We start from the raw sequence: 23,157 nt of genomic DNA on the forward strand, positions 1-23,157 counted from the left end.
ATACGTCTTACAATCGGGGAAACACGGTAGTTATATTTTTTTTTAAAATTCAGATTTTGAGATTTATTGTAAATTTTCTAGAAAAGATTTCTCCAAAGAAAGTTACAGATTTGCAAGAAAAAATGTGCAAATACTTTTTCTTTAATTCAAAAAAATTCTAATTAATTAGAATTAGTCTAAAATTTCAGGAGTTTTTTTTTTATTTCCAAGTAGTTTTCCTAGAACATTTTTGGAATTTCACACTCACATGGTTCTGACCACTGGATCGTATTTCTGGTAGCTGTGGGCGGAGCCGCTGAAATGCGTCGCTCTGCTTTCGGGGTGCAACAGCTCCCCCTGGCAGGACTCCCTGGTACTGCGGCTGCGAGATTTCGACGGCTTCTTTTGATTACCCTGAGACAGAAACGTGTTTACAGTTTCTAAAAGCGGCGGTTCCTTTTTGCCTGGAGGAGCAGAGCTATCGTGTGTTTGTACTGTACCTTTTGTTTGCGTCTCGGCTCCGCTGCAATGATCTGCTGAGGTTTTTTCGCTGCTGGACAGGACAGAAGAACGTTCTCGTTTTCGTTCACCTTCAGCAGGTTCTCCACCATTTGATCACCTTTCGACCTGGATGCAAAAATCATGCACATATTTTACTTTTTGGTTATAAAACTGCAGTCCCGTCATCCTAGTTATATGCAAAGGCAGCAAATATTGATGTATGGCAGGCTGTTGTTTTTTTTTTTTGTCCAACTGTCCATAATTACATTATGGATATCTAAAAAATAATCTAACTAGACAAAACTACATTTTGACAATCCATAATGGTAAGAAATCAGCATCTTCAACCCCACTAGTAGGAATAATAATTTAATATCTTCAATTACATTTTGAGGAGTCAAAATTAATTTCAAATTCAAAAATACTTTATTGATCCCAAATGGAAATTAAAGAAATTAATTTAATTCATACAATTGAAGACCACTTCAGAAATCTGTAAAGAACTTCCTGTTTATTCACTTCCAGCAATATCTCTCAATTATCTGTAATTAAACTGGTAAAACTGATTTTTAAACTGATTTTATGTTAAAACGGCCTGCCATATTCACACAAAATCAAAAGTTAGTGTCAAAGTTGTACGACCATCATTTGAAAACCTTTTTTGTCAGGTTATTTTTTATAATCTGTAAGAAGACATGGTTTCTCTCCGTAGGGCTTTTCAGACCTCTTTATGATGACATTGCTGATGCATCCTGTGAGGTTGTCGACGTTTTGCTGAGGTAATCCTCCCAGGAAGGTGACATCCTCAGGACCCGTGTAAGCAGGCGGCTTTATGTTCGGTTTACCGCCATTGCTCTCCTTTACGTCGTCCATTAAAAGATAAAACCTGTGGAAGCCGACAGTCAGCAAACACTTGTAGCAACAAAACAGCTTTAGATATTCACAAGTCTCAAGTCTTTGAGGAGCAAGTCCAAGTCAAATTCCTAACAACTGAAACATTTTTGTGACTTCTAGGTCACCTAACTCTTCATGATTTGAGGTTAGGACTGTTTGTCCTCAGACTTAAGTTATTACATTAACATTAAAAATATATATATTACCCTTTAATCAATCAGTTAGGTTCATTTGTGTAGCACATTTCAGTAAACAAGCAGTTCAAAGTGCTTTACATCATAAAACCATCGAGAAACCATTAATGTCAAGTACCGCCATCAGAATCATCAATACATCAAATATGTTTGTCAATGTTCAATTTATTATGTTCCAAAAGCAATTCTACTTATTTTATTCACCATCCAAAAAGCCTGCTTCATATTATTTAAAACACTTATAAACTGTAAAATAAGTATTTGTGTTTTAAGATAAAAAATAAAACAAGATTTAAATTAGTTACTGTTGAATTTCTGCTTTTTAGTCTTTGTAATGATTAAGCTACCAGCTATTTATCTTATTGTGTGTATAAATGGCTGTTGTTTTGCTAGCGGTAGCATCGTGGCTTCTGGTTATGTTATCGCAGTGTGCTAGCTGTTAGCTCCTTGAGGACATAACTGTACTTTGTTTTGGAAAAAACTGAACACAAAAAGTTTAGCAATATTTTTGCCATTTTTGTCTTAGGGAACACATTATCCAATTGCTTTCAGTGATGTTCTTGCGTTAGCTTGTGATAGCATTAGCTGCTGTCAAACTACAAAAATGTCTGAATGCGGAAAGACGGGTAAAAGAAGGGGCTGTGGAGCTAAAACATCAAGGAATTCAGACAAAAGCACCACTTCATATAGTCCATAAATTACTGATTTAAATGTGAAAAGAAAATATTTAAAACCATGTCCACTGAGGACACATCCAGCCCAAAGTGTCTTGCATTGTTGCAACTAGCTTGGCAGGAAGAGAACACCGGTCTATATTAATGCCCATAATGTTCCACTGCATCCTTTTACAGGAAAACATTACAGCAGCTGTAGTCTGTAAACCGCATACCGGCGTCCTTTTAGTACATGAGATAAAAAATGGCACTACGGTCAAGTCTGAGACCACAAGTCAAAGTCAAGTCTGAAGACTTATTTTTGCGACATTATCATAATGAAACACCATCTCTGGCTGTCTTACCCATTGGGGTCAATGTAGAAAGCAACATTGTGGTTGTTGTTGTCGTTGTACGTCTTCTGAGTCTTGACCTCTGAGTTGTTCACCCTCAACACAATGTTGCCTTTCTGCAAAGAGACTTGACAGATTCCCTCCTGCAGCCACGGATGGAAAACGGTAAGCTCAAAGAGTTGATAGAAAGGGGAAGCAGGAAAGATCATGGGAATCAAAGTTTTCCTTTTCTGACCTGATCTTTATGGAAGAACATGAGTCCGTTTTTCTGCTCTGTTCTGAAGCTGAAGCTGGCGTAGAATTTGTCTTTCTGGCTGCTGACATCTTTTGGGGCTAATTTCATGTAGCTCTGCCCGCTGAAATGAGCTTTCCGAGCGACCTGCACAAACACACAACATTTTAACGAACGGTCCTCCTATGCTTCAGCGCAAAACAGTTCAGGCTGTTTACACGAGCAAAGCAAAAAGGAAAATAATTAACAGTCACACTTCTGTTCGGTTCACTGCAGGCATTTCCAGTTACACCTATTTTAGAGTTGCTAATTAGCTCATTTAAACATCTGATCTACTGAAATGAGTTGTTGTTAAGTCGCCTTTTTTATGTTGTAACTGAACCGAAACACAGAATTCCACAGCACATCTACATGTTATGTCATAGTCAAGCTAGCATGACCTCCGTCCCTCTCCCTTGCTACTTTTCTTAATGAAAACTTTTTTCTGACCTTGTCATCTAGTTGTCATAGTGTTGAGTATTAGCAGCAAAGCACTGCATCCCTTTTCTTTTATATATTATGCATACATTTAAGAGTTAGTGTTATTTTAATAACATCACAGCTAAAACCATTGCTAGTCATTGTTATGTAGCAAATGAAACCCTGCCTCTCAAGTGCACTGATAGTGGTGTCATCATTTTAGCTCCGTAGGTTTCAGTAAGTGTGTTCTTTTACCAGCAGGTCGCTGTTACAGCCAGAACTGACTCCAGAGGCTTTTATGGTCTTCAGGTTGACATAACCGACGCTGTCCCTTAGGCTCTTGATGCAGGCCTTCACAGAGTTGCGTGCTGAAAACAGCTGCTTTAAACTGGGAGACAAAAAAAGACAACAGCTTAAAATCCACATCTTTAGCTATGCTACTATTATTACTATTTTATTTTTTTACATTTGGTATTCTAATTCTAGAATCAATCACTCCAGCTTTTTTCTCTTTGTTGGTTCTGATCCATAATCAGTTGTTAAAATAATAAATCACAATTTCTTTCTAGCTTGTAAAACCAACATGACATCATCATGACATCATGATCTTACCAAGTATTTTTGTCCATTCACTTGAAAAAAGACAAAACTAACTTACAATTAACTTTTCTGCAATAAATCTGGCCTCGTTTTAAGTCTTGCTCTTTCCTTTGGTGTCGTTTTGTTGTATTTCTTTCTAATTCCTGTAAAGCACTTTGAATTGCCTTGTTGCTAAAAATGTGCTATATAAATAAAATCACCTTACCTCACCTTAATGACTAGTGCCATTGGCTGATTATTTCTCTTATAACATGGGAAAATATTTTGTTATAAGTGAAATAATCTGCCAGTCAAACTAGTACTAGTAGCTCCATACAGACGTGAGAGAATCATGGAGAAAAACAGCATTTCTGACAGCAAAGTGTTGGACAGTTTCTAATAATTTTTGAAACAGTTTACATTTCATCTAACAGTTTTGCAGATTTTATCAACAATCTGGCTCTTAAAGTTTAATTGAGCATCCAAAATATTTTTCTTGTGATTGTTGTTCAGTAGAATCCCCATTGATCTGAATATACAAGGACTGTAATGGTGCTTTATCTATTGAAAAGCAAACACACTTTGTTTTCTTTGTATGAAGAACTCGTAACTTTTTCAGCTGGAGAAAAAGTTGCACTTTTACATCTGCTTGATGTGTGATGGCATGGTGTATGTTATGTATTCAGCTTGTTCGGGTTGAATATTAGTTCAGTTTAAGAAATTGTTGGATATGTCACTGATAGTTTACATGTCTGTAAACACAGAGACTGACAAAAAGCCAGACACTAGGACTGCACTATGTTGACATCAGATTTGTAAAAAGGCAGAAAACTAACAATGCAAGTGAAACTGAACACACCATGTGCACAATAAAACATGATAGTGGCAGCATCATGATAACGCATCATGGATACCATTCAATCCAGACTGGCAAACATTTCCTTTACTTAAAAAGATGCTTTCATGTGGCTCCACTCACCTTTCAGGCATCTCCTCCTCTGGTGCTCCTCCCAGATAGTATTTATCACTGAAATTTGGTAAGTCTTCTGTTAAAGTTAGTGTAAAGATTTGATCAAAGCTCTTCTGTACTTGGATCCTTTTTACTTTGGTTGTGTTAATCAAAGTAATGGTCAGCTGAAAAACAATAAAAAGAGGAAAATGAATTTACAGTTTAAATGACTGAGAAGATTATGATACGTAAATATGCTGCAGCAGGATTAGCAGCTCATTAAAATGCAACTTGAACCTAAAACTGATGGCAAAATATATAAAATCACTGCCTTTGTCCAATCAGTTGTTTTATTTGGTTGGAAACTAATGATTGGACAGTAATCACTTATAATAATAACTCTTCATTTCAAAATGGAGATAAGCACCAACTCCCCTCACGACCCTGCAAAGAACACTGTGTTAGACAATAGAAGATGGGCTTGCATTTTTGCTCATTAGCTCTTCTTATTTCATGTATATTATAGATTTACTGCTTTTGGAATGAGAAAACTATCGATGTGCATCCCCAGTTTCTACTGCACCCACCTGTGTTTTGACAATAAGTTAATGATTTTTGGCATCTGGAAAACGAACCAATTCAAAAACCTCCCAATTGTTGAGTCATATTTGATGGGCACTGCGCCGTTACCTAGCTACGCAGGATTGATATTCTTAGTGAATGAGAAAAGTGAGAATATGTTCAACATTCTGGCTACTGGAATGACACAGTTGCACTAAAGCATAAAACATAAAGTGAGAAACAAAAACTCTACAGTGTTGTGCTCAACGCGCTCCTGCTTACTTTTTCATCAATAATAAGGAATTATTGACTTAAACAAGCTACTTTCTGAAAAGTTACTTTTAAGTTAGTTTTGTCTTATTTTAAGTTTACTAAGATATTTGGACTAGAAACTAGACCAAAATTACGTGATAAGATTTTGTTTTTGCAGGGTGCACGTGAGAATTTGCTGCCTTCGTTCCTAAATAGGAGGTGAATGATGGGAAGTCAGAAGGTTAACAACTGCAGCTTCATAGCCAAAACTTAAGATAAACAGAAGATAAAAACATGTCCGACTCACAGTCTTTGAATCTCCATCAGTAATCTTCAGCCGTGTCAAATCGTCACTGACAGGCGGCTGTTCAATCAAAGTACCGTTGAAATCATAATAAAGACGGAGCTGTCCCTGAAGTACGGCCAGGCACAAAACCTTCGCCTGATGGACATAAGAGAAAGCAGTGAGTACCTCTGAAGAACGACAGCAGACATCAATGAACAGATAACATTGACACAAAGGTGGGAGTTTTGTAATCAATTGAAATGGGTCTTTACCTCCTTTTTGAGAAAGACTAATATTCCTTTGTGTGACAGGAGTGTGATGTCCTGGATAATTTTGATCACTTGACGTTGAGAACTAGCCGTAAAGTTGATCTCAGCAAAGCCGGTTCCATCAAAATATACCCCGTCAACCACCGAAGACCTATTATAAGAAATTTCTTTCAGCAAGCATATTTAGAATAATAATAACAAAGATGACTCCATTGTGGAGTAGTGCTTTGAAGCAAAAAAGTCCTGGGTTCAAGTCTTACAATTGGGATATAAAATCATTTATATCCCATTTGTCACATTACAACAATAAACATAAATATATTTCATTTAAATTTCATGTGAAAAACTAAAAAAGTGGTATTGACCCGGGGTGTGCTGTGATGGCACAGAGGTTAAGCACAACCCACATATGGAGGAGGCCTTAGTCCTCGACCCAGCTGTCGCAGTTTGATTCCTGGCCTTGGTGACCTTTGCTGCATGTCTTCCCCCTTCTCTCATTACCCATTTTCCTGTCAATTAACTATCAAATAAATGCCACTAGAGCCAAAAAAATCTTAAAAAAAAAAAAAAAGTGGTATTGACCTGTGACGTCACGCTCTTCAGAATGCTGCCCTTTACGCCATGACGGTTATAAAAACAACCTATTTGCTCCTGTAAAGCCTATTGGAAAACAAATATCTGCTACCCTAATGTTGCTTTTATTTAATTGATTTCACTTTAAAAACAAATGGATAAGGATACAATCCAAACTTGTCATTTTATTGTGTAACTTTTAACGAGGAAAGATACGGCGGTGACGGATGTAGCAGCCCTCGGTGTAATCATGGATTTGCAGCGAACACTTTATACAAGGTAAGAAGATTAACATTTAGGTACTTTATAAATAAGTATGATTCGAAAGAAGCGATCAAATATTGCATTATGGAGGAGGTAACCACGGAGACCATCAGTAGTCTACCATGTACGGATAAAACTGGTTAGCATCTCGTCTTTTGTATGCTTCTAAGGCTTCTCTGGTTTAAGGGGAAACTGTTTGACATATAATCATGTGGTGTGAATTCAGAAGGTCAGGAGGGAATGGATTGGTTTTTAAACTAGCCATTTCAAAATTTGTAGCCCGATCCAAGTGTGTTACATTCACAGACAAATTAGCTTGACTTAAACAAGTAGAAGTTATAAATATATTGGCAAAAACAACTTGGGACAACAATTTCAGCTGCTCTGTTCAATTGACATGACGCTGGCTCCACCTCCATGCAGGAGTAGAGCAAACCTTCTACAAACAAACAGTGTTACAATGGCAGAGGTAGTGGAACTTAATGTGTGACATTTTTGGAGTCATTTTTACCTTATCAATAAACACTGAAGCAAAGACAACAGGCAAGAAAATTCTCTAACAAGTCCTACATTAGGTCTGTAAGGTTATTTGCGGGAAACAACGGAGAACTCACCGATAAAGCCTAAGTCTTTCGCAGCCACAGGAAGAATGAGGAAAACAAAGTCTAACTGGATGCGAGTGTGAAAGCTGCACGCATTTTGCACGCACAAAACGGTTGAGTAATGACTTAAATAATACTGACTTGTGAAAATCTGCCGTCAGAAACAAGCCTAAAACTATACATTAGAATAAACAGTCAACATGTACTGAAGTTACATGTTTTCATGCTGCCTTAGAGCTATCATTGGAATTTACACACATAAAATCAAGGTACAGGCCATGATCAATTTCTTGCATTAATCCAGACTCTGGGTTTTGTAAATGTAATAAATTATAATTTGCCTTCTAACGTTCTGGGCAACGGCTGCCGGGTTTGCATGTTTCCAACTGACAATGTGGGAAACATATTAATTTCTTCTAAATCTCCCTAACTGCAATTCCTCCAGATAAGGGGCCAAATTGGTTGGCCCCTTGATTGGTCAGTTGCTGACAAACCCCATAGATTGATTGACAGATGGCATCAAGTCAATACTTCTGCCCTTCACTTTTGACGTCCGTCATGGCGCCTCGTTTGACGTAGTTGCAAAAGGTCACTACAATTGTGAACTAGAAAGAAAATTATATATGATTCAAAACGTGTTGTACAAAACAGCTGAAGCTCAGTCAGATTAGATGCAGAGCATTTGTGAACACCAGTTTTCAGAACTTGCCATCAATTCTCGATTGGGATTAGGTCTGGACTTTGGCTATGCCATTCTAACAAATGAATACGTTTTGTTTTAAACCACTCCATTGTAGCCCTGGAGGGAAAGCAAACAGAAAAAACTTGAGCTTCTAATTACAAAATTATAAACATGGTCTGACCTGCTGCACGGTTTCTCCGTTTTAGTGTTGAGGTTGAAGGCATTTTCAAAGTTATACAGACTGACTACTTCCTGGTTCAGCAGCTCCAGCTGAATGCAGCCATCAAATCCAGTTGAATTGTTAAATGGGGCGGGAAGCTGAAAGAAAGAAAATAAGAACAAATGTATTAATTTCTGTAAAACACACAATAAGCACTGTACATAAAGAACATCAAGTTTATTTGTGCAAACAATTTTTTTATGCTTACAAAATAAAATTGCAGCTTTTTCTTGGTAATATTTGATTTTCAGATGTCTTACATTTGGAAGGTTTATAATATTAATGCTGCTAGTAGGGCTGCTCAATATGGTATAAAAGTTAAATCTGATTTTGACCTTTCATGACCTCTGGAAACATTTTACTATCTTTAAAAATATAGCAGCACAAACAAATTTTTCATTGCACAAACCAAATTTAGCAGAGTTGACTGTGAGGGGTCAACTCTGCAGAGGTTAACCTCTAACTTTCAAACTTTCATCAATATCTTCAAAAAATGTTGCTGAACAAATGTAGTTGAGTTAATTGACACCAATTTTGTCTGATTTGAGGAAGGTCGGAGGGCTGTTTGACCTTTCATGACCTCTGGAAACATGTATTAATATCTTTAAAATGACAGTGGCACAAACAAAAACCTTTGCTGTACAAATATTTGACTTCAACTTTGTCAGTTTTGAAGAAAACTGGGTGGTGACTACTCAGGACTTTCAGTGCCGTGTTGCAGCGTTCCTTTCTTTTGTAATAGTGAGTTTAACCTGACAATGGCGCCACTTGGCCCGACTTTGCTCACCTGGAAAGAATCTGGGGGTCCACCAACATAGAAGACTGTGTCGTTGGATTGGAGGTTGAGCAGTCCTTTATCACCTTTACCCTCCCCTTTGGCCTTGAAGATCTTTTCATCTCCTTTCACGAAATAAGACATGGACATTTGACCGTACTGGAGAATCCTACATTAAAACAGACAAGGCAGTTACAAGCATTAACTAAATACATGCTCCCTAAGCGTCGAAGTCTGAAAAGCTAAGCACCTTTTTAACATAGGATAAATTAAACTTACGATGTTTTCGAGTTGTTTTTCTGATTGATGTTTCTCTATAACTGTATAATGTTTTTATGGTGTGATTATATGATTCTGATGGCTACATTTGACAAAAGATGATGTTTATTACAATAAATTTTGCTGGACAATAAATTGTCCTAGAAATGATTGTGATAAACTATAATATTGTCATTTTGACATAATTTTCTACTACAATGATAATGGCATATTAATCCAAGTACATTCTTTCCAACTTTACTTTCTAAAGAACATTTAGCACTGGAACTGGAAAACATTTTAAATATCCAAACTAAATAAATAAAACAACCAAAACAACAATTAAAATGGATTATAGTTTTATAGCCAAAAAAAATTTTTTTTTTTTTAATCTTTCATTCATCTTTGACAGGGAAAACAGGCAAAAGTGGCTGGTAGAGCAAACTTCCTACCACCGTCAAATTTTTTGCAGCATTTTTCAAAATGTTGGCTTTTCAAAAATTTTAAAGGGTAGAATCTCTTTGGAAATTGTCCACAAGTAAATTATCAATCTCATTTTAATTTATCACATCATTAACTGGAACTTATTGCTGAAATGTGCTATATAAATAAACTGGAGCTCTTTCTCTGACAAAAAAACTTTTTGAAATTTGTCAAGTTTTGTTTGCTTTGATAGTTACAAACTCATTTGTAACTATCAAAGTCATTTGATAGTTAGAAATCCAAGGGGAAAAAAAGAATCAGATATGAGGTTCCTCAGGGCTCCATTCTCAGTAAATATATATTCATTAACTACATGCTTACAGTTTCTGAAACATAACGACTGAGTGGTGTGATAAGCTTTTGTGCATGTTTGTATTTCGGAACATCAAAGCAATTTAAATATTAGTCAAGGTCAACACAAGTAAACACAAAATGTAGTTTTTCCTCCGCATAACGGAGGAAAAATTGAAACCTGTATGGCCCTGTGTGGTTATCCGATTAATCGATTACTAAAGTAATTGATAGTTGCAGCCTGTCTATAAATCATTGTTAGAAAGGGTTAAAACTCTTACCTTTCCAAATCAACTCTGTTGAATGTTCCATCAGTTTTGGCATCCTGAGACGATATCACCTTTATAGTTTCTTCTCCAACATTGAAATACCAGCTTAGCTTCTTCCCCTCCAACACCATGCCCAAAAACTCCTTATTGGACTACAAATACAGCAGACATGATTATAAAAATAACATGCATTTGTCCCTCCTAGTCATAAAATGTCCCTCTGAGTTGCTGTTGTAGGACATACATTTTTATTGCCGAAGAAGAAGACAAACTGTGTGTTCGAATCAGCGGTGGAACGTTTTCTCTGCTTTGGCTGAGATGGGCTGATGTGCAGCTTCATGGAGGTGTATGCAGCCAGGTCCGCCAGGTTAGAAGGAGTACGCACCTGAACGGCCGACTTCCCGTTAAACTTCATGGACACGCTCACCTGGAGGGGAAACAGCCGGTTACCTTTGGAATCAAGTCCAGACTTTGAAGGAATGTGTAGATACTTTGAGTTTTGGACAGAAAAGTATGCACCTTGTTGACAGTGTTGCGCGCCTCCTGAATGAGCTGCCTGATCCGGTTGATGTTCTCAGAAATGTTTGGCATTTGGACGGAATAATTCTGCAAATCGTCAAGTTTCTTCAGCAACGTTGGGATGTGTTCTTCCAGCTTTTTAACTAAGAATGAAAAAACATTATTTGAGGTAATGTAAGTTTCAGAGATATTTGTTTAATAAAATTAAAATCAGCAATTTGTCTAGAAGTAGTTGATCGTTAAACTTCTCGTGTTTGCTTAAAACGATTAATTGGATTAATAAAATACATTACATGCTGCAAGTATTTAGCTGCAGATGCATCCTTACATTCACTGAAGGAATGTTGTTGCCATTTAGGCAATAAAATGTTTATTTTCTTATTTAAAATAAGAATTGTAATCATTTCTTTTTTCATATTTCAATTTATTTGTAAGTGAAGTTAACTGGATTGTTTTTTTTAATCAGAATGATTAATAGTCAGAATAAAAATTATTTTGTAATCAATAGATTAATCGATTACAAACATAATAGTTGCAGCCTTAGTTTTGTTTTCTTACTCAATCATTTGATTACTGACAGGTTATTGATTCTGTAACTGACTAGGATCTAGGGTACAATAATTCAATTGCAATTGAAGCCTAAATCATTGTGAGATTTTAAGAATACATTTTTATAATAAATGCATCCCTTTCATTTTTATTAAATATTCAATAATGGCTCATCAATTGAGTAAAACAATTTATTATTAATTTCTTACTTAACATTTCTTTTTTTAGAACTACCATTCTGTTTTTACTGTTTCTGGAAACTGGTAAAAAAAAAAACATCCTACTGAAAAGGAAAATTGATGCAAAAATACTACTGGTAATTTTAGTGTTATTCTGTTGTGATAATCTAATGTTATTATGCAATAAAAAAATAGTAAAACTGCTAGGGGCTGTTTTGTTTATTATATCTACCTTCAAAAGTATTAGTTGGTTCTTTATCATTTCTAGGCATAATTATTAAAAGTAATTGTGGACGATTTGAAGAGCAATTTGCAGCTCCTTATGCCATTCCAGATTTATGTAAAGGGCAAAATAATTACTAAAACCAAGTACTGAAATAATTTTTGCAGCATTCCCACCCGTTTCGCTGGCGTTGATCAGGGCCTTGTTGATGTCATTGCTCGTGGAGTTGGTGTCACCGTAAGCTTGTTGCCATTGGTCCAGTTGCTTTTTAATGGGGAGCAACATGTTGTTGACGTCAGTGGCTGTGCTGTTTGCTTTATTCGCCACAGTTTTTGCTTCATTGATCTCCTGAGTCACATCTGGAAATGAAAAAAAAAACAGAACAAAAAAAGCAAATGAGCAACGTTATTAGGCCTAGAATTAAAGCTCTGCAAAAAACATGTACAGAGCAATTTGATACTGAAATATTACATTAATTGGTGATCATGTAAAGTTTAAAAACAATATTTAAAAAATCTATAATATGCAAGTTAATGAGATAAATTAATTTATACATTAAGTGAAGATTGTTACTGTTTCTTTTTAATTTATCTCAGATATTGTTCAGGTGGTTGGTTGGTATTTCTGCGTTTTGATTTTGTTCATGTGTTTTAAGGTATTTTGTGATGTATTTTTGTAATGATTAAAAAAGTATGTAAGTGTGATTTCATTGTAATATTTGCGGTGCCGACCCCAGGAAGAATAGTCTAAGCCAGCGTGTCCAAACTTTTTGTCTTGTGGGCCAAAATTGTGAAGTAAAACAAAAAAAAAATTGAGAGTCAGAAAAATGTAATATTTTTAATAAAAACTAATATGGTAATGCTATTTTTACCAACATGATAATGTAATAGTTTAAACAAATTTAGTAAGATTTTTTGTTTTGTTTGTCTTTTTGTTTTTAAACTTGAAAACTATTGTAAGCCAAAACTTAAGGTTTTTTAAAATAAAATTGCATGGCAGAAACAATTAATTGGTTTAACTGTGATGAATCAATTATTGAAATAATTGTCAACTAATTTAGTAATCGATTAATTGTTAACTGGAAGTCTATTTGCTGAAAGAACACAATAAGAACAGTAATTAAGCCAAAACTGAACCAACAATATATCCTATTAAGCACATTTTGCTATCAAATTATTAATTGGTTAATCCAATAAATAATCAATAAATAGTTATTTTTCACATCAAACATTCTAAAAGTAACCTGAAGAGCCCATTTGATTCACATTTAACCTGGTGTTGCATCATTCTGTCTCAGAGCTTTTCCAATGCATGAACCTTGATTTAATCTTTGTAATTCCAGAAATGTTTTAAAATGTTTAAGTGCTTACTTGAAATGGAGTTGAGGCTTTTCTGAATTTCTGCCAAATCCTTCACGGCTTGATCGTGTTTGGCCTTGGCTTTGTTCAGCCGTTTCTGAGCTTCTTCCAGCTCTCTCTTCAGGGCTGTCAGGCAGAAAAATCAAGTTCACCACTTCAGATTCTGAAAACTGGGTCATAATTTATAGCAGAAGATGAAAATGTATTTAATTTTGATTCAGAAACACTGCATTTACTTTTGTTGAGTTCATCGTTCATCTGTTGGACTTCTCCATGTAGTTCCATGCTGTGGTTCTTCAGAGCGCTTGCTGACTGTCCAAGATCCTGGTTCTTTATATTCTAAAAGTATTTAAAGCAAAACTAGATATTTACATACTTTTAAAAAGAACCCATGTATCTTTTTAAAAAGGCTTTTTAATAGGTGCGTGTGTGTATGTACTTGTTATGCTGCATTTCTAGGACCATTGTGGTATATTCAATCACCATCAGAGGACTGGGTGGTCTTATGGGGACCAATGTTGGGTCCTACTTGAGAAGACCCTGATTTTCAGAGTTTACTCAAAAAAAGGCTCCATCTGGATCAACCATCTGTGCTGCACGTAGCCATATGTGTATCAGTCTAGAATTGCAGTTGGGGGTCAAACAAAATAAGACCAAGGGCCGTAAATCGCCCCCAGGCCGCACTTTGGAAACCCTGAGTTAGTCATACGGTGTGAAAAATGTTTAGGTGCAGTTATGGTTAGGTATAAATTTAGTTACTAAAATGAATGAAAGTTCATTCCCAATATGGAAGTCCTAATATGGAAAGAAATACAAGTATGTGTGTGTGTGTACTTGTTTTGCTATATTTTTAGGACCTTTTGGGTATATTTACTCACCATCTGAGGACTGATGGGTCTTATGAAGACCAAAGTCGAGTAAGAGTAAAAAAAAATATTTGGTAAAAAGGCTACTTAAGTACTGAGTAACTGGTAATAAAATCTGTTTTTTAAATTGACCTCATTGGGGGAAAAATTGCTAATCCTGGTATTTTAAAGGCTATAATGAAAGACTATACACAAACATATTTACAAAATAAATTAATGCAGACGAATATTTCAAAATCTATTTTTTTCCAATACAAAACTTGGTAATATATCTATGTCAAAGTACTTCCAGAGTTTACTGCATCTTTGAACCTCAAAATGGCGCAACACGCTCAGCAGATGGAAAATATAATTAAAACAGCAAAGAATTCTTGTGTACTAGCAAGAATTCTCAATTTAGTTGAAACTGTTGGTTTCTGTGTCTTGTATTTTTAGTTAAAATGTGTTTGTTCTTCATTCAGTGAAATAAATAGCTACTAGTTATAATAGTTAATAGTTACTCAAGAGTAGCAATATTTCAGGTGAAAGTGTAGGTATGATGTAGTAAAACTACTTTAAAAAAAAAGTTACTACACGCTTCTGGTTAGATGTATGGTGTAAATTATGTTTTATCTTAGGGTTAGGCATAAATTTAGTTACTAAAATGAAGTTGAAACAAAGTGCTAACATGGAGGAAAATGCAAATGCGCGCGCGCGCGCGCGCGTGTGTGTGTGTGTGTGTGTGTACCTCTAGAGTGTCATTTGCAGCCTTCTCAGCCATTTTTGCAGCATGTTCTGCTGCAGTGATGTTATTGACAACATTGTTGTAGGCTTTTGTTAAATCCACAGATGAATCCTTCTTGGTCTCTGCAATCAAACTGTAGTAGCAACACATCACAGATTAACGTTGTTTTATTGGAACCATTTATCAATTCTCTGTCTAACAGGGAAGTTTTAGCTGGATACACAGAAGATCCCTACCTGGTCAAGTTCATAGCTAAGGCATTCAGCAGCTCAGCGTGTTTCTCTGCCTCCTCCACAAGGGGGATTAAGGTGTTGGTTGCAGCAAATGTTTGCACCTTCTTTTTCAAAGGCGAATTGGCGCCATCTAGCTGTGCCGCCAGATGTTCATATTCCTGACAGATACATTTTAGAGGGATAAATTTAGGGTCTGCTCCAGGTATTCAAAACCACTCACGAACAAGCAGTTTGGAACCAAGAACGATCGATCCATTGTTAAGGTTGTAGAACAATGAGGTTTCCAGCTGGTTATTTGTTATAAAAAATACTCTCAACTTACAAACTTACTCAAGTTTAAATAATGGAATAAATGACTCTCTAAAGTGGTTAGTTCTTCATCTGTCCTTGGATGGAAACTTAAGTTATTTTCACACTTGATAGTCCGCTATACTCGGTTCGACTGGGGACCAAAGTTGCAACATTTGTTCCACTGCAGAGTCAAACCAACCAAACTAATCAAAAAACCTGTTCAACTCCTCACCTATAGGGGCGCTGCATTAAAAACCACTGAAGGAAATGACATGAAAACCTCTGAAGATGACACTGAGTGCAACTTTTTACTTCAAAAAGTAAACAAAATGGAGTTGCATCAGATTTTAGTGGTTGCTTCTCTTTTGTCTTTGGTTAAAGACCACAAGTCATATCTCCTGCTAGCGCTAGGCTAACACATTTGCTTTGGTTGCATTTACCCAGAACGGCATGCATTATAGTCCACTTCCTGCTTTTGGAGTGATCTCTGGTCCGCTTGGTGTTTGCATAACTCACACCAGAGTTCACTTCAACTAAACTGAGACTGAGGTTTACCAGACTTCACTTCTTAGGTCCGGTTACGCGTCCACACCTTCCCAAATTAACCGGACTTTCTAGGCAGTATCCAGTTTGGCTTAGTGACAGACTGGATATTTTTGGGGGCAATTCTGAAATTCTCAGAACCACTTTTAAAATACTAGCTGTGCACAACTGCAATATATCTAAAATGAAATGGATGTAAACATTTTCAGAGTTGGAAAACCTGATAGTTTTTATAGCACTGAACATAATATTCCTGAATCTTGACTACAAATAGCCAATTATATGAAGCTCCCTGTTAGAGTGCATCAAACTACAAGCTCGTTAAATATTTATGTATTTTGACTTCTTCTTACCTCTTTGGACTCCTGCAGCATCTGAACTGCAGTGTTGACTTGAGTGACATCAGCGACAGCCATTTCTAGGGTGTCGTTCACTTCCTTCTGCTTCATTAACAAGTCTTCGCTCTTCCTCTGAGGGAAACAGAGACAGCGGACATCAGATGCACTCACTCACACACAGTCTTTGTTTTATCAGATTTCTCACGTTGTTTTCCTCCAGAGTTTTCTCGTTGATGCTGTTGAGTTCTGCGGCTCTGGCAGTGTTGTTCACAGCTTCGTTCAGAGCGTCTCGCAGGTTTATCATTTCAGAGGTGAAGCGGTGCAAACGGTCCCTGATGGCCTTCGTCAAGTTAACGTTTTCCTGCTGACGGTTTGCCAGCTCCTTGATAACACGATCCAATACTAACACATACATACAGAGGGATTTACTGGACATAATTTTCACAATATTTTAGCTCAAAATGATCAGCTGAAACGATTAATCGAGTTAATAGCAATTAATCGATTCTTGAAAAAATGGCCAACTATTTTAGTAATATATTAATCGTTACCTGGAGCATACAGACTCTAAAAAAGGAAATTTACTACAAAAAACAGCACATTCAGAGCAGTAATTAAACTACTATAACATTAAACTATATTACACATTTTGGATTTAATATAGAAACAGCTGCACCATGTAAAAATGTTTTCCCCAAAACTTCTGAAAAACAATTATAAGTTACTGAATTTTAGGCAATAACTTATTTAAAAAAAAAGGATTTGAATTATTTGTTTGAATCTTTTCATGTATTTTTAATAATACATGAAAAGATTCATATGTAGAATTTTTCATTCTACATATGAAAAATATGTAGAATGTGCCAATTTTTCTAATTTGAATAATTGCCAAAATAATTGATAGAAAAATTGATTACTAAAAATAACCATTAGTTACAGCCTTAGTAACTGTGGATAGGGGCTCAGATGATAAACTTACATTTCTCTGTTTCGTTTTTCTCCTTATCTGCCAGTTTCTTCTGACCCACGCAGCTCCTGTACCTCATCTCCCTCAGTATGGCCTGAACCTCCCTGATCTTCGCCTCCTGCCCCTCCACATCCTGATCGCCCTCCGTTTCGTTTCGGGACTGGTTTGCCAAGCGCAGCGTCGCTGCAGACAGAAGCAGACGATCGTCAAACAGTCCGGTGCCGTCTGCGGCCGTGTTTGGGGATAAACAGGTGTTTCTCTCACCGTTTATGTCCATGCTGATGTTGTTAATGAATCTCAGCAGATCTTCTGCCCTGCTGTGGGTGTGGGAGGTGCTGTCATCTAGCAAACCGACCCGGCCTGTCATTACTCCCGCCTGAAAACACCACAGAATGTTACGACTGCGAATTAGGGCCATTGTAGATAGAAAAAACAAATAAATAAAGAAGAGTAAATTTCTGCTAAAAAAAAGTTTGCAGCCAAAATTTTTAGATTAATCTTACTTTATTATCTAAAGGAAAACGAAATGTGGAGCTGTTTATTCTCAGAAACTTACAATAAAAATACGAAAACAACTTAAACTTAAAATGTTTTAATTTGCCAAATCATCAAGATTATAATTTAAGCAATATTAACTGAACATGAGGCTTGAATGTGTGTGTTTCTGACCTTTCTGTGCAAATCATCAATGTCAGCTTTGATGGTCGCGATGTCCATGTCCAGCATGTCGGCCCGACTCCTGCTTTCGTCCAGCGTGTTGTTGTAGCTCTCGATGGCGCGCTGGAATCCAGACATTTAAATTAAACACCAAAAACACACAAACAGCCAAACCTGTTCATTTGGTGAAGATGTGTTGATCTTACACTGAGCATGTTGCCAACCTTTAATTGGGAACCGTATTAGAGAGCCCACCTTTATGAACTGATTTAAAAATCAGCAACATTAAAAAAAACTAATGCGCTACCATGCTTAGCTGCAGGTTTCATAAGACAAGGGCTGCAAAGAGTTGACTTAACGATAAATGATCGATTATCGATAATTTATCGATTATCGATATAATATAATATAATTTCGATATAATTTATCGAAATTATCGATTAGATTAAAATTAGTTACAATCGATCAACTAATAACGCCTGCTTAGACCATCTTTTAGTGTTGTAGTTTGGTCTCCATCCAGCAGAGGGCACTGCTGGTCATCCTTAAACTGAGTTAGATGATAACATGATTAAAGATGGCGGCCATACCACAATGGGAAAGAGAAACGACCCAAAAAGAGTCCGGTGTGGGATGAAAAATGCACGGCATGTAGTTTTGTTTTGAAACATAAACACTCAACAAGCTCCTTAAATTATCATCTTAATAGCGCTGCATGATGGAGCAGCGTCAACTTCTCAACCAAAACTTACTGATCTGCTACAAAGACAAGGATGTGATGATGACAGAAAAACAGAGACGATAAAACAAAAGAATTGCCAATAAGTAAGTTGATTTTGAGGGCTTTCTAAGTTTAACAATGTCAGAAAAATAAAATTTTCTGTTTATTCAGTCACAATAAAAGCCATAAAACAATTCCCTCAAAGTCTGGAGACATTTTACCCAGGATGCATGTTTGGTCTGGTAGCAATATCTGATTCAACTTCTTAGATTTAGTATCTTCATTCAGTTCATCATCGTGTTTCACACCAAACACACGTTGCAGCTCTTTGAAGCGAATGTTTGGCTTGTGCGTTTCGACTCACAGCGACGTCCTGTATGGACTTGTTGAGGCTGACGAGCTGAGCCCAGGCCATCGAGCTGGTGTTGAGGTTCCTCAGCTGCTGCGACACGGAGCTGAAGTCGCCGTCCAATCTCTCCAGATCTTCCAGCAGCACGATGACGCAGCTGTCACACACTGAGTGTCCACACACACACGCCCACAGGACGCGCTCCGTCAGCGATTAACCCTCCGGTTTCCATCCTCGGTCCGCAGGTATGTGTGATTTACTCACCTTCACAGTGCACGCCGTGCCGGTCCTCCACAGGGACGCTGTACCTTTCCAAGCAGGCGTCACACTGCCTGCCCGTCATCCCGTTTGGACAGCGGCACTCACCGGTCCGGGGGTCACAGCGGCCTCCGTTACAGTCACACCCTAGAATGACGCACAGATCAGTTCAATCAACCAATCAAATTTAAACACATTTCAGCAACAACACAGTTAAAAGTGCTTTACATCATAAACAACTCAAAAATCAACAACTAAAGCATTACATTGTGTTGTCATTAAAATGTTGGTCAGTGTTTCATTTATGATGTTTCAAAAGCAGCTCTAAGCAGGTGCTGCTTGTCTAGATTTAGAGTTTCAGCTGTTTGTGGTGCATAGAAGCTGAATGCTGCTTCTCCATGTTTGGTTCTGGATGCAGAGCAAACCAGAACCAGAAGCTTAATAGCACAATAATTCCATCCAAGCAGCCTTGGACCTAGCATAGATATGACAATGTTTGTGATAAAGTGGAATAAAATGGTCAAAAAGCCAAAACACTCCCATCAAGGAGTCAGTCAGCTGCTGCAACTAAAGCAGAAACAGTGACGTGTGACGGTAACGTTAGCCCAGGTGGCACACTCACTCTTGCAGCCGTCCGGTCCATAGTCCCAGTGTCCGGGAGCGCACTGCCTGCAGTTCGGTCCGTTGACCCCAGGCTGGCAGGCGCACTGACCGCTCTGAGGGTTACACGGCTGGATGAGCGCCGCCGAGGCCTCGCACTCACACTGACGACAGCCGGAGCACGAGTTGAAGCCGAACGACCCGTCCTTAGAACACCAACACAACCAGATGAAGGCGGGATGGAAAGTTACGCAAACGTTTTCCTTGTTCATCAGTTTTTTGAACAAGGAACACAACAAAAAACGTCTTACCAGATATTTTTGTCTAATTTCTTGTGCAAACATGTTATCACACTTGAAATCAGACAAAACGAATTATGAACTTGTTTTAAGTCAATAATTCTCAAATACTGAATAAAAATCCTAGTTCCACTGGCAGATTATTTTCCCTTATAATAAGACATTTCTCACATTATCAGTGAAAGAATCTGTCAGTGGACGTAGTACTTTTACTTGATCAATATCCAAGAATTATTGATTTAAAACAAGCTCCTATATTTTACTGAAAAGTCACCTCTAAGAAATGAGACAAAAATACTTGGTAAGATGTTGTGTTTTTGCAGCGCAGAGGCAAACAATGGGCGCTGATAGAAAGTGACATTGTGTTTAAACACCATCACTTAGAAGATGGTTCCATTTTTTACTTGATCAGAACAAAGTAACCCAACTTAGTGAGAAAACAGAAACAGAAAGTGTTAAAATTCATAGACTACACTGTAAAATCCACAGAAAATGGTCAGAATCTTAAAACTGGATCCTACCTGGCAGCGGTCACAGAGCGGTCCGGTGACTCCGGGTTTACAGCGACACTGTCCCGTGTGTGGGTTGCAGGATTCGGTTCCACATGGAGAACAGTTGCATTCTGCATCACAAAAGGAGTCGTTTTCTTTTAACTGTGTAATTTTTTGTGCTGTACTTTTTGCTGCCTCTTGGCCAAAACTCAAATAGGTTGATAGGAAACAGACGTAAGAGTCCAGCATGCTTCGTCTATCGACGGACATGAGCAGTGATAGAAAATTACACCAACTGGTGGGGAATTCCCCACACGCATTATAAGACAAACTTTAATATGAAAATGCCAGTTTGGCATGAAAGGTTTTTTGTTTTAGAGATTTCTGCTGTTGTTGGCCTGATTAAAGCAGACAGATGCCAAGTCCTCTGTGATGTAATTCCTTTTGTAATTTGCTTCGCTCAGCTCTTGACATATTGGCGCCCAGCGTGGGGCTCAAACATGCGACCCTGAGATTAAAAGTCTCATGCTCTACTGATTAAGCTAGCCTATCTGCAGGCCTGAGTAAAGCAGGAAGATACTGAGTCCTTTCTGCTTTATTTACAAAAATAATAAATCACAAATTCTGTGATTTTCCACACCCAACTCTCAACAAATTGGCACCCAACGTGGAGCTCAACATGCGACCCAGAGATTGAAATATTCACGCCCTACCAACTGAGCTAGCCTTTAAAACAGACAGATACTGAGTCCTGCATGATGATTTGTTTCCAGAGAAAAATAAGTTCTTTGGATTAATGCTAGCCTGAAGCTGAACTCACTGGTGCAGTTTTTGGCGTGTATCGCATCTCCATGGTAACCAGGAGCGCAGATGTCGCAGTGGGGTCCAGCCGTGTTGTGCATGCAGCTGAGGCATTCTCCAGTCAGAGGGTGACAGTCGGTGAACAGCATGTTGGGGTCTGTGTTGCCGTTGCAGTGGCAAGGCTGGCACCTGCTGCCCAGAACCATGGGGTTGCCATAGAAACCAGGGGCGCACCTGAGTAACAGGGCACAAAGTTACAAACGAGAAAGAACCCAGAATGTGTGTTTTCCCGCTGATTTAAGGAGAAGTTATGATTACCTCTCACAGTTTGGTCCAGCATAGCCGTGCATGCACAGACACTGCATCCTGTCACTCCTCTGCACGCAGCCCTCTGCAAAGCTGCACACAGGTAGAGCAGGATGAGTTCCTGGAAAACTCAGTAAGAGTAAAAAAACAGCAGCTCAGAGTGTAAAAGGAAGGCTGACTTGTTGGATGGAGCCCTGAGCGGACAGGGACAACTGGAGCAGGACACGGCCTGTCCATCCAGGCTGTTGTTGCTGAGGAACCCTCCCCTGCAGCTCTCACAGTGGTCTCCAATTGTATTGTGCTGACAACTCTGGAAAGCATGGAGAGTGGAGTTTAGAGTCTAAAAAAGTCAAAAAGCTTTGAGAAAGGTCAGTGAAACTCACCAGACAGATTCCAGATCCATCCAAACACTGGTCCGAGTGTCCGTTACAGTTACAGGGAACACATTTTCCCAGGAAGAGTCCAATGGTGTCTCTGTAGTAACCTGGAGCACATTTCTACAGGCAGAAAGGAACATCAAGCATCTAGGAAACATTTAAGCTTAAGTTTGCAGAGTTGAATCCAAGAAAAAAAGAGACTTCTTGGACAATCTATGTTGGACAGAAATCGTTTCCTGACATCCAGTCCAGTTCCTCACCTGACAAGAGTCTCCCCGGTAATTGGCCGGACACATGCAGATTTCCACATTGTTAGCATGGCGGCCTGAGGTCAGGTCCGCCGCTCCCTCCAACACGGCACCATGGAGCGACACGGAGTGGGCCGACTGAGAGTGAAGGGCTCGGATTTGGAGAGACTCCAGGTTGACCAAAACCATCATCAACTCCTCCCGAGAGACAGGGTTGCCAGTCCGATAATGACGGAAGCTTCCCTGTAATGACAGGAAAAACAGAAGAAGAAGATGAAGGAGAAGATGATGAAGGGGTTTAGAGTCATATCGATGCAGTTTCCCAACATATGGAGGAACTGTGGGGATATTAGATCCTAGAAACAGAAGCATAGGGGTTTAAAAATATTAGCTTTACTGAGCATCAGGGCTGCATTGGTCCAGTAGATTATAACATACTGACTGACAGACAAAACTAGAGCGAATAACTCTGCTCTCTGTGGTAAATGGCCTGTATCTGTATGGCACTGTAATGCACTTCAAATTGCATTCAATCATTGACCCATTCACATGTAAATTAGTTCAAATCTTTTAATCTTCTGTCAGTTATCAAGTTAATATGAGTAAACGAGGATCGCATGTGGGGTTCCTCATTCTGAGACAATTTTTATTGAAAATCTAAACGACTCAACATGGATTCAGA

At 38.0% G+C, this 23,157-nt stretch overlaps 1 protein-coding gene across 2 annotated transcripts in view; it reads right to left on the reverse strand.

Moving 5' to 3' along the window:
• lama5 (laminin, alpha 5) overlaps positions 1-23,157 on the reverse strand; it is an 88,863-nt gene that overhangs the window by 5,805 nt on the left and 59,901 nt on the right. For both annotated transcript variants that reach the window (XM_088003682.1, XM_088003683.1), the window contains exons 41-73: positions 22,488-22,718; positions 22,234-22,347; positions 22,030-22,160; positions 21,863-21,943; positions 21,564-21,778; positions 20,774-20,874; positions 19,976-20,159; positions 19,360-19,500; positions 19,111-19,262; positions 18,038-18,148; positions 17,633-17,744; positions 17,381-17,551; positions 16,607-16,803; positions 16,417-16,533; positions 15,233-15,387; positions 15,000-15,129; positions 13,643-13,745; positions 13,419-13,532; positions 12,225-12,407; positions 11,098-11,240; positions 10,823-11,005; positions 10,591-10,730; positions 9,290-9,446; positions 8,464-8,600; positions 6,165-6,312; positions 5,914-6,048; positions 4,824-4,978; positions 3,521-3,653; positions 2,810-2,953; positions 2,587-2,717; positions 1,205-1,366; positions 480-606; positions 248-393 (exon numbers count right to left, since the gene is read on the reverse strand). In XM_088003682.1, the coding sequence (XP_087859808.1) occupies positions 248-393; positions 480-606; positions 1,205-1,366; positions 2,587-2,717; positions 2,810-2,953; positions 3,521-3,653; positions 4,824-4,978; positions 5,914-6,048; positions 6,165-6,312; positions 8,464-8,600; positions 9,290-9,446; positions 10,591-10,730; positions 10,823-11,005; positions 11,098-11,240; positions 12,225-12,407; positions 13,419-13,532; positions 13,643-13,745; positions 15,000-15,129; positions 15,233-15,387; positions 16,417-16,533; positions 16,607-16,803; positions 17,381-17,551; positions 17,633-17,744; positions 18,038-18,148; positions 19,111-19,262; positions 19,360-19,500; positions 19,976-20,159; positions 20,774-20,874; positions 21,564-21,778; positions 21,863-21,943; positions 22,030-22,160; positions 22,234-22,347; positions 22,488-22,718 (4,784 nt within the window). The remainder of the gene's footprint in view (positions 1-247; positions 394-479; positions 607-1,204; positions 1,367-2,586; positions 2,718-2,809; positions 2,954-3,520; positions 3,654-4,823; positions 4,979-5,913; positions 6,049-6,164; positions 6,313-8,463; positions 8,601-9,289; positions 9,447-10,590; positions 10,731-10,822; positions 11,006-11,097; positions 11,241-12,224; positions 12,408-13,418; positions 13,533-13,642; positions 13,746-14,999; positions 15,130-15,232; positions 15,388-16,416; positions 16,534-16,606; positions 16,804-17,380; positions 17,552-17,632; positions 17,745-18,037; positions 18,149-19,110; positions 19,263-19,359; positions 19,501-19,975; positions 20,160-20,773; positions 20,875-21,563; positions 21,779-21,862; positions 21,944-22,029; positions 22,161-22,233; positions 22,348-22,487; positions 22,719-23,157) is intronic.

The sequence above is a fragment of the Poecilia mexicana genome, unplaced genomic scaffold (genome assembly GCF_051168715.1).
Source record: "Poecilia mexicana isolate PSO_F unplaced genomic scaffold, ASM5116871v1 scaffold_2, whole genome shotgun sequence".
Classification (NCBI taxonomy): domain Eukaryota; kingdom Metazoa; phylum Chordata; class Actinopteri; order Cyprinodontiformes; family Poeciliidae; genus Poecilia; species Poecilia mexicana.